The following is a 15,671-nucleotide window of genomic DNA, read 5'->3' as shown; positions in this document are numbered from 1 at the left end:
TCTCTCTCTCTCTCTCTCTCTCTCTCTCTCTTCACAAACTTCAGCTTATTCAATAGGACGCTCAGTCTCTGTTTACTATGTCTATGGTTTAGCCAATGCACTGTGCTACTAGGAATTCGATTAATCATATGATGCATTAAACGTAGCTTTGTCTAAAAAGGTATGAAAGGTGAAGGTGTAGGAAATTATATTGTTACTTTTTTTGATGAAATTGCTGCTGATCATGACCTTGGCTCCATTAGTTTATTTAAAATGTTACTCTGCGCGATTGAAATTTTAGTAAGCGTCACGTAGCGGAGAAATTCTTGGCAATTTCCAACAGAACGTTTCGTTTCGTTCGTTTCCTTGGAGTTTGTATGCCTCACTTTCTTTGTCGGTAGGACTAAAGGGAATTCCTTCGTGCGGGATCTCGCAGTGCTCTTTGATATCGCGATATTGAATGTTGGAACATTCATAACAGGTGCGTCCGTCCGTGACTCCGTATTCGCTGATCTGTGTGCGCTTGAGGTTTCAAACGGAAACATCTCGTTCTGCATTTCTTAAGAGTACGATAAACGCGGCGCGCGACTCCTCCGCGAAATGCCACCTTTGTACCGAAGTCTATGCAAAAGTTGATTGAGCTAACTGGTATAAATTAATGTTTATTGTCTTGTCGCGTACTCGGAAATATACGATTTACTAGTAAAGGTTACTATTATTTCTTAGTAAATTATTATGTACATACGTATACTAAGCAGTAAATCAATTGGAAAAATCACTAATTGGTAAATCAATATTAATAAAATGATTTGATGGAACTGAAACTAAGTGCCACGACGTTCTGAGCGAATCAAATTTCTCTCAAAATCGTAGCGCTATCTCGCAATTACTTTACTGATGATAGAAACTCATTGAGTAAACGCGATAATCCAGCGTGGTCATCGTGGTGATCCTCGCGACGTCGTTAATCCTTCACACAGCAATCCTGAACAGGAACGCCGGCGTATAATCGTCGTGGGAGGACATTCTAATTCAATACGACCCGCGAGACACCGCACGGATGCCGAGTAATGCGCCATAAGTGTCACCGGCTAGGACGATTTATGCGAGCCGTGTGTATGCACGTTTTCGCCGTACGTATGCGAAACCGATGTAGTCCGGGATGCCAGGAAAATGGCGAGGCGAAGGGCGGTTCGGTGAATGGTGTGTCGAATAACCCGAACAATATTGCCCGATGTTTGCCATATTACCACGGAGTCACCCTCTGTGTTTGCCGCAGGATCCGGGGGATGTGGCACGCGTATCTAATTCCCGGGGTGAAATTTTAACGACCGAATGTGCCCGAAATATTAATTTTACCATTAAATATGACTGCACCACCAGGTCTTCTCTCTCTTTCTTTCTTTCTCGTGAAAAATGTACGGCGTCGTCGCTAAAATTTCATAATTAATGTACTTACACATATTTCTATTCGCGTGATAATACAATAATCTCTTTTGACTTCGTTAGAACGAGAGGAATGCGAAATTTGTTTTGAACTTAAAGATCTTGGAACCGAAGGTGTCGAACAGGTCTTTTGTCTTTACTATACAAGCGGCTAGACTTTTATTCTCATCTAGAGCTGATCTAGGGGAGAAAGGAGGCAGCTTCAACAGGCAGTGTGCAATATTGCGCCCGGCACACGCCGGTGATCCCGGAGATTTGGGAGGTTTAATTTGTAATTAATAGTCGCTCATCGGTGCATACGAGTTCGAGAGGGGCGCAGGCCGACCAGGCTTACAACGAGTTCAAGTATATTGGATTCCAGACGGCGAGGGGTCTGACCCTTCCCTCCATTGATAAGGGTCATCACAATGCTCGTCCCTTGCGCGCATCCCTCGCCGGTGAAGGGATAGAGCAAGGGTCGAATCCTCACTTTTTGCCGAGCGAGGGTGTTCGATTTAATTTAATCTCGATGCCCTTGTTTCTCAACGTCGAGCGGATTTTTCAGGCGGTCGCAGGCGGAAAGGTGATCGTCTTCGTTTTGCGTTCGGTGCAACGTGAGACGCAAGGGGATCAAAGGGCAAGAAGGGCACGGTCGAGAAAACGATAAATGGCGGGGGCACCTAGACTTTTATAAAAATAGGCGATTATGAAGCGTGAGAATCTTACACTTTCTTATCTTAAAGTAGAATATTAAAGTGCAAAATTTTAACATCCCTCGTATGTGTAAAATAATAAGCTTCAGTGATACTTTGGCATCTGTAGTTCATATCCTTCGTACATTCTTCCTACGGAAAATATATGAAGATGCAAAATGTCGAGAAGATTTTCCAAGAGATTCCAAGATTTTCGACTGAAGGATTAAAAAAAGGATAAAAGACGGGTAAAAGGACGAAGAGGACACGGTGAATCTCGCGTGTTCGCCAATGCGGCGACCTGTCTGGTTCGCTTCGTTCGCGGAGAAGCAAGCTGAGTTTCGAGAGATCGATATAACCAGCAACCGCTCGACCACTCCCTCCGTTCGCAGGCTGACCAATCGAGGATGACTGGCCATCCCCGGCTGGCCCGAGTCTCTCTTTCCCTTCTTCTCGTGCAACGGTGAATTACATGACGTCATTGTACGACGCCATTTTCGAGGCGCGTGCCAGAAAGCGTTCAGGAGTACCGATGGATTAAGCCGCGCTAGAACATTCTATGAAGAATGTCCTGAACACGAAAGAAATTTATTTATTTTTATACGTATATGAATAGAATTTTGTATCCCAAGTTCAACTTTACGAGTTTCCTGGACTCTAACTTGATTGAAGTCTGGACTTTTCATAATGGTTTCTTAGTGTTCCCGCGATTCTTCCTTTAAATCCGACGTTAATTGGCACACTGAGAAAAATGTCCAATTAAATATAATCGCATAACCCAATTACATAATAACAAATGGAACACCCGATTAAATTGTATGTCCGATGAAAAATATGATCGGGTTTTGCAATCCACTTTCGCCGGATAAGTTTCATCGGATATATCCATAATTTAATCGGAAAACGTAATCGGAAAGATTAACCATCGGAAACGCTATTTAATTGGTGTTATCTAACTCATATTTACGTTGCATATCGATGGACTAGGGACAACATACATATCTGCTCGTATTTGAGTTAGAGATACTCAGATATGATTAGATATATACATTTGTTCCTGGGTATTTGTTTATTTTAAATTCTATGCCAAGTTTCGACAGATGATACAACTCACGTAATTTTCCTGACTCATAAAAATCACTTTAAACTGCCTGAATGAGATCATACAATCCCTGGTCTCCTTTGGTAAATATATGATATCTTTTAAACTTGTATACCTTACAATAGCTGTTATCTTAGTTGCTATTGTAAATGATTGAAACGATAGTGTCTTTAGATCCTGCCTTGGGTTCGCTGCATTCCAAACGTAGTTAATTTATCAGAACGATAAGAACGTTGAGTCTGTTTGTCTAAAACCAGACCACAAATTAAAACCGTACGCGTGTCTGTATCAAGAATAAATAATTCATTTCTTTATCGCATGTTCTGAAACTAATCAGTACCAACACATGTTCAACGCCATTCTTATCCGAAGGGCGATTTATCTTTTGGAGAAATTGAGCTAATTTATTTAAAATAAACCTTCAAAGATCGCAGATTTGCGCGTGTAGAAGAATAAATAATTGTCCGCGGCATAATTTGCCATTTATTTTCTGAAAGTAAATTAATTCCTTTCTAAAAGTCTCACAATTTATTATTTTACACGCCGCAAATGTGTTCTAAATTCTGTAAATACAGTATGTAGCTTTCCCTTAAATTTTCTAGGCGTGGATTTTTCTTCATATGTATTTAGATTTCATGTAATAAATAAACGGTATTCTTTATCAACGTAAATTTTCAATCAACGCTGAAACTACAAATTAATGTAAAAAAACAATGCAAATAGTCTATTTTAGAAAGACTTTTTAAGACGTTTTCAACTGAAGTTGTTTTCGAGAACGATTCAAGTAACTCGTTTCGTGATATCGACAAAGTCGATCGTTCTCCAATGATGAAGCTAACGCGACAGCTTCCCACGGAAAGCAGCAAAATAAGAGCGGCACGATGCACGTGTGCGAAGGCATCGCCATGTTAAGACGCGGACGCGTCATCCGGTAATTGCGATTTATTTCTCTTAATCACTGCGTAAACAGCAGCCAATTTATGCGGTTCGAGTTAATTTCGCGCAATTATATAATTACCGAGCGCGGCGGCCATCGCGCAGACAGCGAACCTAATCGGTTTGCCGAGACGAGCGCCGTAATGGCGGCACTTAAATTTAAAGATACCTCCGAGACTTTGCGCACACCAATTCACCCCCTGCTGGATCAAGCCGGCGCGGCACTCGTTTCACCCTCTATTACTCTTTCGCGAGTCCCTTGATTAGAACGCGAGTTTCTGTCAAGTTCTTAACACTCGTGAGTTCGTTTTAGTAAATTAGTGACGATTACGGTTCACGCTTGTCAATAAAATTTCGTTAAAATTTCATTTCTTCGCAAGTTAGTTCTAAAAATCCAACAGCTGGAATTTAACTTGTAAATATCAATGCGCAAACGACAGAAAGAGAACTTGGTAAAAGGTGTTTATTCTCTTGACTTACAAAGTACAGTTCCTCTTCTAAATTTCCTTCTGACTCGCGTACGTAATTGTTTGCTTTTACAAACGAAAAATGTTAGATCCGCAGTACTTGCTTTTATTTCAGAGGTTCCGTTGGTCGAATGAAAGGGACCTGTAAGAGGGATGGCAGAGGGCTGGGATTCATTTTGCGGCACGATGCCTGGTCCCGGCGTATAGCAAAGTGAGGGTACAAAATCGATACTAAACCTCCTCTCCCCTCTTGGGATGGATGTCACTGCTTCCGCGCTTGGCAGCCATGCCTTTCGTCTAAGGGAAACGGAATTCAGGCAGCCTAGGATCTTAGCAGCCGTGGAAGTTAGATGGGATTCGGACGACCTAAGAATTTGCGCGAAAGTGCACAGATAGCGTGCACTTCCGGATTTCATTATAAGTTCGGGGAATGTAAAATTGAATCGGGAAGTTGAGAGGATGAAAATTCGAAGGGATCGCGAAATCCGAAAACGGTAGAGCGTAAAATCAATGGAATGGCGAATGGGTGGTATATTTAGACGCGATATGTATACGCGATTTAGATATAAATCTACATGCCGATTGGAGGCACGAGGCCCGACGAGAGAGGGCAGAGGTAGCAACAAAGTTATAAAAATAAAAGTAACGAGCATTCCGACACGTCATTCGCGGAATAGCGTATCTCAGAAAATTCCGAAGACCATATGCGAAATCGTGCGACTGCACGAGAGAGTGAGGGGAAGGCGTGTAAGCTGCATCAGGGTGCAGACAGATGGGAGTGGTCTCTGTAATCACGATGGGCGTGGTTTTTCACGGCTTACTGCAGCTGCATCACATGGGGTGCACAACTGCGCGCAGTCGGATTCTGTCGCTTTTACCGGCGAGTAAATTATTCGATTCGGCTCGGCAGAATAAGGAATCAAAACGGAAAAACTCCCGCCTCCCCATTTCGGATATGCAGAAAACGAAATTTCACGTTTGTGCGAATGGCCATGTTACACGTATGTTTCTTTTCATAGACACAGTAAATATAATAGACCGAGCGTCCCATTGAATAAGCTGAAGCTTGTGAAGATTTAAAAAGACTTTCTTTCTCTGTCTCGCCATCGTGACAAGGGAGAATCACGCCTGTGTAGCACTGCGCAGGCACGATTCTTTTCTTTTACGATGGTGTAAGACAAAGAAAGGAAGTCTTCTTAAATTTTTTCTCTCTCTCTCTCTCTCTCTCTCTCTCTCTCTCTTTTCACAATTAGCTTCAGCTTATTCAATGGGACGCTTAGTCTATATTTACTATGTCTACGGTTTTTCCAGACAAATCACCTGACCTTCAGTTGTTACCATCTCTCTAAAAGTCGATCAGTGGATTATCACTGAGAATAGTGAATAGTCACTGATTTACAGTTGTAAGTATACCACTGCGATTTTCAGTGGTACACTCATAACTGTGTGAGTCAGTGACTATTTGCTGTTTACGAGCGATAATCTACCGATTGATTTTTATGGAGATTGGAATTTGAACGATCCACGGTTGTAATTACCGATCCGTTTTCAGAGGATCAATACTTGCGACAGCGAATCACCTTAATGCCGCATTAAATCTGTATTCCGCATGCGAAGACCTGCAAATTCCTCGGCGGCTTTTCCTCGCAGACAAAACTAAAAAAAAAAAAACTAGATCGGAGATGGACCGAAATGCCATTTTTCTATGCCGCATAATTTAACGCTATTTTTCTGCCTCGCATAATTCACCGACAGGATAGCGGCGCGTTTAAGGAACGAGGACACGAGCGACGGGGGATCCTGGCGGCGGCGAGAGCGAGATGTTTTGCGGACGCGTCCGCGGCTTTTTGTCCTGCGGACGATTTTGGTGGGTAAACGCCGAACCGAAGGAGGACGCCGTATGGATCGCGGCTCCCATTAAGCCCTTATTAATTGCGAGCATCTGAAGGACCGACCGATCTTTCTTGCGCTACCTGCGCGCCATTCCGCTGAGCCGAGCGAAGCTGCATCCTGTTGTCGCTCGACACAGCCAGGACACGGCAGGATCTTTGATACACCGTCGATATGCCGACGATTCGTACGCGAGTATATCAGATGAAGCGACGGGGACCGCGCGGCGGCGTGATAAATCAGGAACAAATATCAGGCATCCGAGCGCAAGTACTCGATTCAAAAGTCTCTCCCTTAAATTGTATCAAAGACCCGAGGCTTCTCGCTCTTAAAAAAAGAAAAAACTAAAAGAGAAAGTACGATAATCTCGCGATAATCAGCTTCGCCAACGACGAACGCGACCGCAAATTTATTAAACGGGCAGCATCTTCTCCCCCGAGCGAGTCTCAAAGGGGTGAGTACATCGTGAGCGTCCCACAATTGGATGTTCTACGCGCGTTCTCCTGGACCAGGCTCTATCCACGATGCCCATTCGCCGTTGGTGAAACCAAACATGGAAAAGTCTACTTACTTACCGGAGAGGGGTGCGTAGTGGCCGTGAGGATAGGGCGGCGCCGAGGAGGCATCGACGAGGGATTGCGACGGCGTCGCCGACGTCCACTCCTTGTAGGACGCCGCGGCGTGCGCGTGATGCGCCGCGTGGTGAGACGTGTGGTGGCCGAGGCCGCGTGCACCACCCAGCAGAAGGCCACTGTAACTCGCCGCCGCTGCCATATTGTGGTGGTGGTACTCGTGCACGGCTCTGGAGAGAGAAAGCACGGGGGAAATTTACGACGTGAGGACTGCGAAGGAAATAGAAAAAAAAAGGGAACGGCTGCGAAATGCAGCATAATTTTCGGATCGGATATGAATAAGATTAATTACGGACACGCGGCTTTTTGGCAGAGACACGCCGAGATGCATCGCGCCAAATCAACACATGAAAATAGCATCGCGGTGCCTGGCGTGTGTCGACATAATCGCCTTGAGTGTGTCGCGATCAATGAGGCATAAAATAATACGTGTCATCAGTACCTGATGCCAATCTTAAGGGGAGAGACCAAAGAAAGGAGCGGAAGAGGAGCAGCGACGTGGTTTAAAATCGCCTTTAAAAGGCGAAAACGAAGAGCTGGGGCGTGTAAGAAACACTGAAAACTGTCGGGGGCAGGTAACGCCGAGATCTTTAACACTGATTCGGCCACTTCTATAAATTACAAATCTGTCACTGCGGTAGAGATACGATGCAAAGTATCGGAAAGTGCTTTTTTTCCCCCCTCTTTTGTTTTAATTCCCGGTCTTTCGCTCCGTTCCCATATGTAGCGCATATTTTTCCTCCTTTTTCACAGGTTGTTCGTACAATGTAGTCTATCCGAGTATTGAATTTCACTCCATATGGTGACCACCAAGGGAGTAACCGCTAGCTAAAATGTCCCACTGATTACACGATTTCGTTTGATTTCATACGATTTCATCTGATTACAAATAATTTTCTTATATGCACGTTTAAAAATATGTAACGTTGTTAAACCTCAAAAAGCTGTTAGATTTCCTCAAAATATATTTTTCTTCTTTTACTAAGAGGTATTTGCTTGTAGAGGTGATTTCAGTTAAGATTCCAGTATTCGGTCACGTGTTTCCTTGCTTCCCACTTTTCCCACTACTCTAACCGCGGTCTTAACGAAAAGTAATTTTGTATCTGTATTTACTGTTTATCGGTCCGAATTTGCGCGCAAAGGTGCATCAACGTTTCAACTCGCTGTTGTTCTAATAGCAACTACTTCAGCCTTATTTTGGAAAGAATACGCGCTTATAAGCGTCAACTATGATATATATTTTGGAAGAAACTTGAAAATCAAGACAAAACGATTACACGGAGATTTCATAAGGATTTCATAATGATTTCGGAGACACTGTCCCACGATTACACCAAGTGGTTATCCCCTTGGTGACCACACTGACCTTAGCGACGTTGTCGCGCAACTTTGTGAGAATGTAGAACGGAATACGAATCAGTATGCAATTATGAGAGAGCGAGAGAGAGAGAGAGAGCAAAAATTAACGATGAAAGTTATTGAATAGGTAATTCAGCGGGCTAAAGATCGCGTTTAGAAAATTCTCGTCTCACTAATTAACAAGCTATGTAGCATTTAATGGCGCGCTCGCCGCAAAAATTCCCAGCACGTGGTCCCGGTTTTACGTCTCCGCGGTGTGACGAGATGCTGGAGTTACACGCAATTACTCGATACGCGCGATCAAGAATCAATGGGACGTGGACACGGCGCCGATATTCCGTCGCGCAACATTGTAGAGAATGTCTATTAAGGAACGGGGGAAAGAAGGAAGCTATGCCATTTATGTAAAACGGAGAAGAGATAGATAGACAGAGCGAGAGAGAGAGAGAGAGAGGGGAGAGATAGAAAAAATAGATAGAGAACAACAGCGATCGGTAGCACTGACCTGTGATGGTACTGCGGGTAATGCGGATGCCACGGATCCGTTGGGTACTCGTAGACATCACTGGGATGCTGACTATTCCAAAAGGAAGGGGGAAAGTTCCTCATGGACATGGGGGAGATATTTTCTGCAATAAAAAAGAAAAAAACAGTTTTACAGCGGCGGTGCTTTCAATGGCTCGCGCGAGAAAACGCGCATTTAGAAATTGTCAAGGAAATGAGAGACGAAGAGAAACGGGAGAGCGGGAGGTCGCCCTTTTTGATTTTCCGCTGAGATTCTTATCTCGACCCCCAGAAAATATCGGGGAGGACAGCGATCGGAGGGCCCTACCGGTTGTTTATGTAACCCTTCCCGAGCGCGTGCGTCTCTCGGCGCCTCCCCGTCGGAATCTGATCGGAGAACATTCTATTCTCTCCTGCTAAATATCGCGCCATTCTTATTTCTCCCGTTTAGAAGCGTGAGCCGTACATCGTTAAAAAGAAAAACAACGAGCTTTAAGCGAGACGGCGCCATAAATATAAATACTGGTACCGAGCCGATGATCCCTAAGTGATGAATACCACCGATAACTCGTTGTTTCTTTCTCCGCGGGGAGAAGACGTTCTCTCCCCCGGAAAACGAGTTCCAGGCGGCTTCCACCAGAAACCACTCCTAACTAGAGGGAAATAAATAACGTCGCTGGCCGGCTAAATCATCGTAGTTTGTAACGGCGGAGTAAATTAGCAGCCGGTATGCCTCTCCTAGCAGATAATCGAAGCGACTTAGCCGGAGATGAAATCGCGCGAGCGCGAGCGCGGGGAGGGAATTAGAGGGCATAAATCGTGGACCGGCGCGGTCGACCTCGCGTTGGTCCACAACCTTCGGACGCGCGTTCCGATTGGCCGAGGATGGATTAAGAAAAAAAAAAAAGAAGGCAAAAGAAGAGAGGAATCCAACGTGAGCGAGGACCGCGCGAGAGGATTGCGGGAGGATACACGACAAGCTTCTGGCTTCGAAGTGGCCGCTTGTAAAACAACCGAGCGGTACCCTTCTGCCTTCCGCCGATTTCATCCCGTGGGATTCTGCCTGCCCGTTTAGCGAAGCCCTCCGAAATCCGTGGGAACGACACCGAATATATTTTAATAAAGCTTCGTCAAAGGGAATCGGCCAAATCATTATTGTCATATATATATTCGCATTAATTAGTTGCACAAAGTGACAAGTAATTAATATGTCACGCAATCACATATGATAATGATGGTGAAAACAGTATCGTAATAATTTATAGATGTTACAATATGGAAAACTGTATTATTAACTTAGTGTGCAATAACGATTTATCCTTACATTACCGTTAAAAGAGACTAATTGTATATTCGTAGTAATTTTTTATTAGAGAAATTCCCCGACCCGCTGTCGCGATACCTCGCATTTTTATGGATTGTCGCAGACAAATGGACGAGCAGGCGTTCTTTTATTATATAGATTTTGACACGAGAACGACGTTTTACGACGACGGTGGCCTAACCGGTAAATCAACGTCGAAATACCGGGTCTTACATAAATGGGCGAGTCATAACGCGTTGAGTTACGACTCCCGATAGTGTGGCAATAACACCGTGCGATTAATTAATAGCGCGAGTTGGAAGCATCTACAAATGAGCTATAAATTAAAATTGATTCCTACTTGTTGGCCGATGAATTTCCGTTAAGTATGTACGAGTAGCGGCAATCGGGATACTCTGTATCTCAACCAACAGGTACATCTTTTCTCCTCGATATTACGATATTCGCTCGAAACAAATGTGAAAGTAGACGAGAAATGCCGTACATTAAAAATTCTATCGAGCTTCTTTTAAAATTAACAAACAAAATTTTATTGCAACATCGAGGAACATTATTTTTTTTTGTTTTAGTTTGGAATCACAGAAACGCCTTGTTCAAATTGAATGTAGAATCTTTAAGAAATTTCGCCTTGATATTACGTTAGTTGCTTAAAACAAATACGAAAGTAGACGAGAAATGCCGTGCGTTAAAAATTCTATCGAGCTTCTCTTAAAATTAACAAACAAAATTTTATTGCAACATCGAGGAACATTTTTTAATGGTTTTGGTTTGGAATCACAGAGACGCCTTGTCCAAATTGAGTGTAGAATCTTTAAGAATTACTCGCCGTTAGTTTAACAGATACGCGAAATGTCACGCGCGTGCATTGTCGAAAAGTATAATTGAGAAGCTAATTGAAAAGTACTGTTTGTCGTCTATTGCCATCACAAGTATGATCCTTTAATCTTCGAGATAGACAAGGATACGGCTGAGGACCTCGTGGGACCGTTTGCGGCCCCTCTCTCCTTTCCCGTCTAGTATCTGCCTCGGTCTCGGTTCGCCGAGACTGTCCTTTATTTATTAACGCAATTAAAGAAACAGAGTGTCGACCGTCTGCAGCCGGCTTTATTCTTTGCCGATGCCGCGACCGAAGAGAGAAAGGGTATCGTTCTATGTGGAGGGGAACAGGGAGGGGGGGGGGGGAGAGGAACGAGTAGAAAGGGTTGTCGAAGCCTGGTTCGCCAATAAGTACCCGTGTGTTCCTCAGAACTTCAGAAAACGCCGACGTTTTAATCGACGACTTGCGAATCTCGATACCGCTTTCGCAATCGCCCTCACCCTTAGTCTTTAAATAGCGAAATGGACAGCGAAATATTTTCAAGATAGCGTACGATCAAGATATTATTGATTTTTCATGATCAACCTGCTAATTATCAATGCAATTAATTGCACTTATTTAATTGAATTTCACCCTCTTTCTAATAAAGAGATTAGCAGAACTTTACAGCCAAAAACGATTCTGCGCCAGACAAGATGTTCTTTTTTTTACATTTTTAGATGGTGAAAACGATGCTGTAAGCTAAGTTTCATCGGCATGTCAGATTCTCGAGATAATTGAGGTTTAACAGTCGCTTTCTCGTCGATATTTGAAGATTTTTCCTAGGTAAGATTAACGCATTCTTAAAATTTTTAATCAGAAGTCACGAATGCATTGCGTACGTCCCTTGTAAAAGGCGCTGTTTATTTTCCTATCTTGTCTACCATTTGTATACGTCGAATGAATTTCACTACGAGATAAGTTTATCTCTCAGATTTCGTACGCAATTCCAAAAATAACTCTATCCTTCAAGAAAACAATTTCTGTTTGTCTCAAACCGGAACCCGCCGTATTTTTCCACGCCAATTACTCGAATTCCTTTTTAGTCCCGAGAGCAACCCTTTCCTCTTGCCATCTCTCCCCATTGAGCCACCCCTTTCTCCTCTTTCCCTCTTTGTTTTCGCAGCGTGCGCGTTTAGGCTCAAAGTCGTTCGGTCCTTGTACGTACGTTACCCGGCATTCCGCGGCTAAAACTGTCTCCCGCGATGTCGCCTCCCCACGCTCCACTCCCCGCCTTCCTTTCCCTCACAATGTCTTTCCTCGGCCCTCCTCCACCGTCCCTCTTTTCCCGGAGCAGAAGCTCTTAATTTACCATTCGTACGAGCACGGTCGCGGGAAGTTAGCGCGCAAGCAGAAGAGGAGGAGGAGGAGGAGGAGGAGGAGGAGACGAGAGTGAGGAAAGAGGGCGGGAGGGAAGTGGTGAGGCGTAACAATTAGGTCGTGTTGTCTTGAATTCTAAGCAGGCTACTGAACTGATCCTCGGCGTACTGTAGTCGGGATAAATGCGGCTTTAAACGACACCGATATAGACGAGCTTGCCGATCGCTTGCCAAACCCGCTCGCGTGCTGACAATCTTCCCCCCTTCCCTCCCGGGTTCTCTCTTGCGGCCGGGATGTTCCCTCTGCTCTTTTCTCCCCACTGGCCTGCCCTGCCCTGCCCTGCCCTGCCCTGCCCGCGTTTTAAGCCCGAGTGCGAGTACGAGCGAGCTACAATTGTCACGAGGCTTGTTAGCCTTGTCGCCGTCTAATGGCGTACTTTATTACCCGCCTCGGGAACGAATTCGACGTCGAAACGTTTCGACTTCATTCAGTTCAAAAAGAGGACGGACCGTAAAATTCGAGCGTTCACGATCGATACGATAAAACAAAGCGAATTTCAATCCATTTAGCAGTTCACGGGACAAACAATTCATACTATTTAGGCGATCACGGGTATCCGTTAAATAAGTTTATCCTAAATATGATAGAGGGGTGATTTTATTCAGCCAGTCTCACCTTTTAATTTGTCGTGCGCGAGGGCCCTTTGAAAGTGTTCCTCCACTTCCGACGCCGCGTCGCCCCGATAATGCGTGAACACGACGCAATTCGCGTTAACGTACTGCGCCCTGCTCTCACCATCGTCGGAGTCCTCAGTTGTACCGGCGCCCACGCCTGCGAGCCGGTGTATTAATACGCAGGTGTTCACGTGACGAGACACACGTTGCTGTAAACCGAGACAATTAATCATCTCACCGTCTGTCGATCTGTCGTCGTCTAACGTTCGCGAGGGTTGCGAGGTGGTGGTTGCGAGGGGCGGCCGCGGTTGCGGCGTTGGCCTTGGGGACGCAGGACTCGGCGCGGACCCTACGGAACCCGCACTGCTCGGCTGACCTTGAGGGACGCTTCCGCCGGCGCCGCAAAGCTCGATACCGGCCGCTTCCAGGGACCTTTGATGAACGTTCAGCTGCAATGGGAAGCAATTAGTGTCGCGCGTGCAAGATCGTCGGCTTTGAGGAATTTCAACTTTGCAAAGATTTCAAAAGCCATAATTTATACTGAAAAACAACTTTCGCTACCGTAGCAGCTAGTCACGGTTTGCTGAAAATATTTTGCCGCCGTAACTATAAATTTCTACACCAACGGTTTGCTGTTGCGTCTAACGCAAAAAGCGCAGTAGCAAAATATTTAGCTGTCACATTGAAATTTTAAATTTCCACTTTCTTATAAAATTCTATCTCTGTACGTCGATTATCTTGAGCTCGCATTATAAAGTAGACAGTGGCAGCTGTCTCTTTGTGTGAAATGCAACGACTGACGACAAGAGTGAAATAAAAGTGACCAGTCAAGGTGGATGAACCTCCGAGAGAGTTTTCGTCAGGAAGAATCGCAGTTGCTTTTATGCGAGCGTCACACGCGATCGCGCTGTTTATCGGTTAACAGGTTAACGATGCCGGTTAACCGGTTATTCGCTTAGCACTTGGCCAATCGTTAATGATTGCCGGTTAACCGGTTTAATTGGTCGGCTGATGTACAGTTTGCATGGAGCACGATCGGTATGCTGATCGTTATGACGAGTCAACCGATGCAAACGATAGTTGGGGAGCAAAAGCGGAGGAAAGCGCTGGGAAATCCCCACAAATTCCGCGAGGCTTGAATTCCAAGGAACTAAAGGCTGCAAATTTTTCAGCGCTTCTTCAGTCCAATTCTGACTTTCGATTTCTCTTATAAACATCTTGGATCTCGAATGTTCACGCCTAGGAAGATGTCGATCGAATTCCAGCGCGATATGATAAGTACGTAACGTTTACTCGTTGTTCTAGATTCTCTAGATCGTCCAAGGGGAATTTTTTTAAAAAATGGACCAAACTGGCAAAAATGATGTTAATTTTAGTCACGACGTTGCGACCCCTTTATCGGGGTCTTTTCAAGTACAATCTAAAGTTGCCTGAACATTTTAATTTGTGCCGAAACAGAATGGGTTCACGAGTCTGTGGTAGCAAATTCATAATATCATATATGTCTCGATAGTCAGTGGATTTATAATGGTGGTGTCAATTTCTAAGATTTCTATGTAACAACCGTACGTCCGCGCATCTCGAATAAAGCGCGAGCAAATCTTTAGATCGTATTTCTCGATCGTTATCTATCTTTCGACCGTCAATTGTCGCCGTACGACGAAATTCTCGGGCGGCAAATCGCGTGAGCCGAGGAGAAGCGTGGCCGACGAGCGCATCGCTCGCATGGCGCAGCGATCGTGATGATGGGCCGACAAGAGAAATACGAGCGCGTAAATACCGGCGCGTTTTAACGGCGATAGCCGGGATTTTCCGCGTGACATCGGGGCCATGCGTTTTCTCGCGCGCTATAAAGAGAATGTCGACGACGGGAACGGTGGCGAACGGCCCATTGATTTCCACGTTGTCCGCGCGCCAGAATTCGACACCGTAGTGGCCCATTAAATTCAACCCTCTCGGTCGGTCACGCGTTCTTCCGAAGCGGACGCCGTCCGCAGTAATTGTTAGATAATGGCATAGAAAAATTGTCCGGTTTCTCAACTTTCCTTAGCAAACGTTTGAAATTGCAGCCACGAATTTGTTAGAAGAGCGAGCTTAACAGGATCCTGAAGTCATCTTTTTTTATACAGTTTTTACGCCTGTGAAACACTCAGTTCAGAAGTTTAATAAAAGAGAAATTGGTATTAAAAATTTTCAATTTTTTATTCGTGAGCAATTTGAAATTGGCTTTTTATAAAATTGCAAAATTCTTCCACGCGATTCAAGTACGCATAAAATCAAAGCCGGGGGTTCACCGACTATACATATACAGGGTGTCTGATGCAAAAGTAGCCACTTTGCAAATAGCGGTAGATTGGGTTAAACTAAGGAGAAATATCATGTACCGAGGTACAAAGTAACAATAGTTATCAACAAAGAAATTTATACGTTTGAGCGAATGAGGATGCAGGAGACGGTAGGCCGGACTCGGGAGGCATTTAAGAAAATCGATCGATGAGCGGGAGGTGGAGT

General features: G+C 44.6%; 1 protein-coding gene across 6 annotated transcripts in view; it reads right to left on the bottom strand.

Annotated features, from left to right (window-relative positions):
* The window catches only part of LOC105566201 (protein vestigial), a 52,801-nt gene that overhangs the window by 4,567 nt on the left and 32,563 nt on the right, over positions 1 to 15,671 (bottom strand). For 3 of the 6 annotated variants that reach the window (XM_012020017.1, XM_012020018.1, XM_012020019.1), the window contains 3 exons: positions 13,162 to 13,609; positions 8,988 to 9,111; positions 7,063 to 7,293 (listed from right to left, as the gene is read on the bottom strand). In XM_012020017.1, the coding sequence (XP_011875407.1) occupies positions 7,063 to 7,293; positions 8,988 to 9,111; positions 13,162 to 13,609 (803 nt within the window). The remainder of the gene's footprint in view (positions 1 to 7,062; positions 7,294 to 8,987; positions 9,112 to 13,161; positions 13,610 to 15,671) is intronic. The other 3 variants (XM_012020020.1, XM_012020022.1, XM_012020021.1) reach the window with 3 other exon arrangements.

Source organism: Vollenhovia emeryi, unplaced genomic scaffold, assembly GCF_000949405.1.
Source record: "Vollenhovia emeryi isolate VEMERY1.0 unplaced genomic scaffold, V.emery_V1.0 DF939146.1, whole genome shotgun sequence".
NCBI classification, from domain to species: Eukaryota; Metazoa; Arthropoda; class Insecta; order Hymenoptera; family Formicidae; genus Vollenhovia; species Vollenhovia emeryi.
The sequence above is the reverse complement of the archived record's forward strand: the minus strand, read 5'-3'. Positions and strand labels throughout refer to the sequence as shown.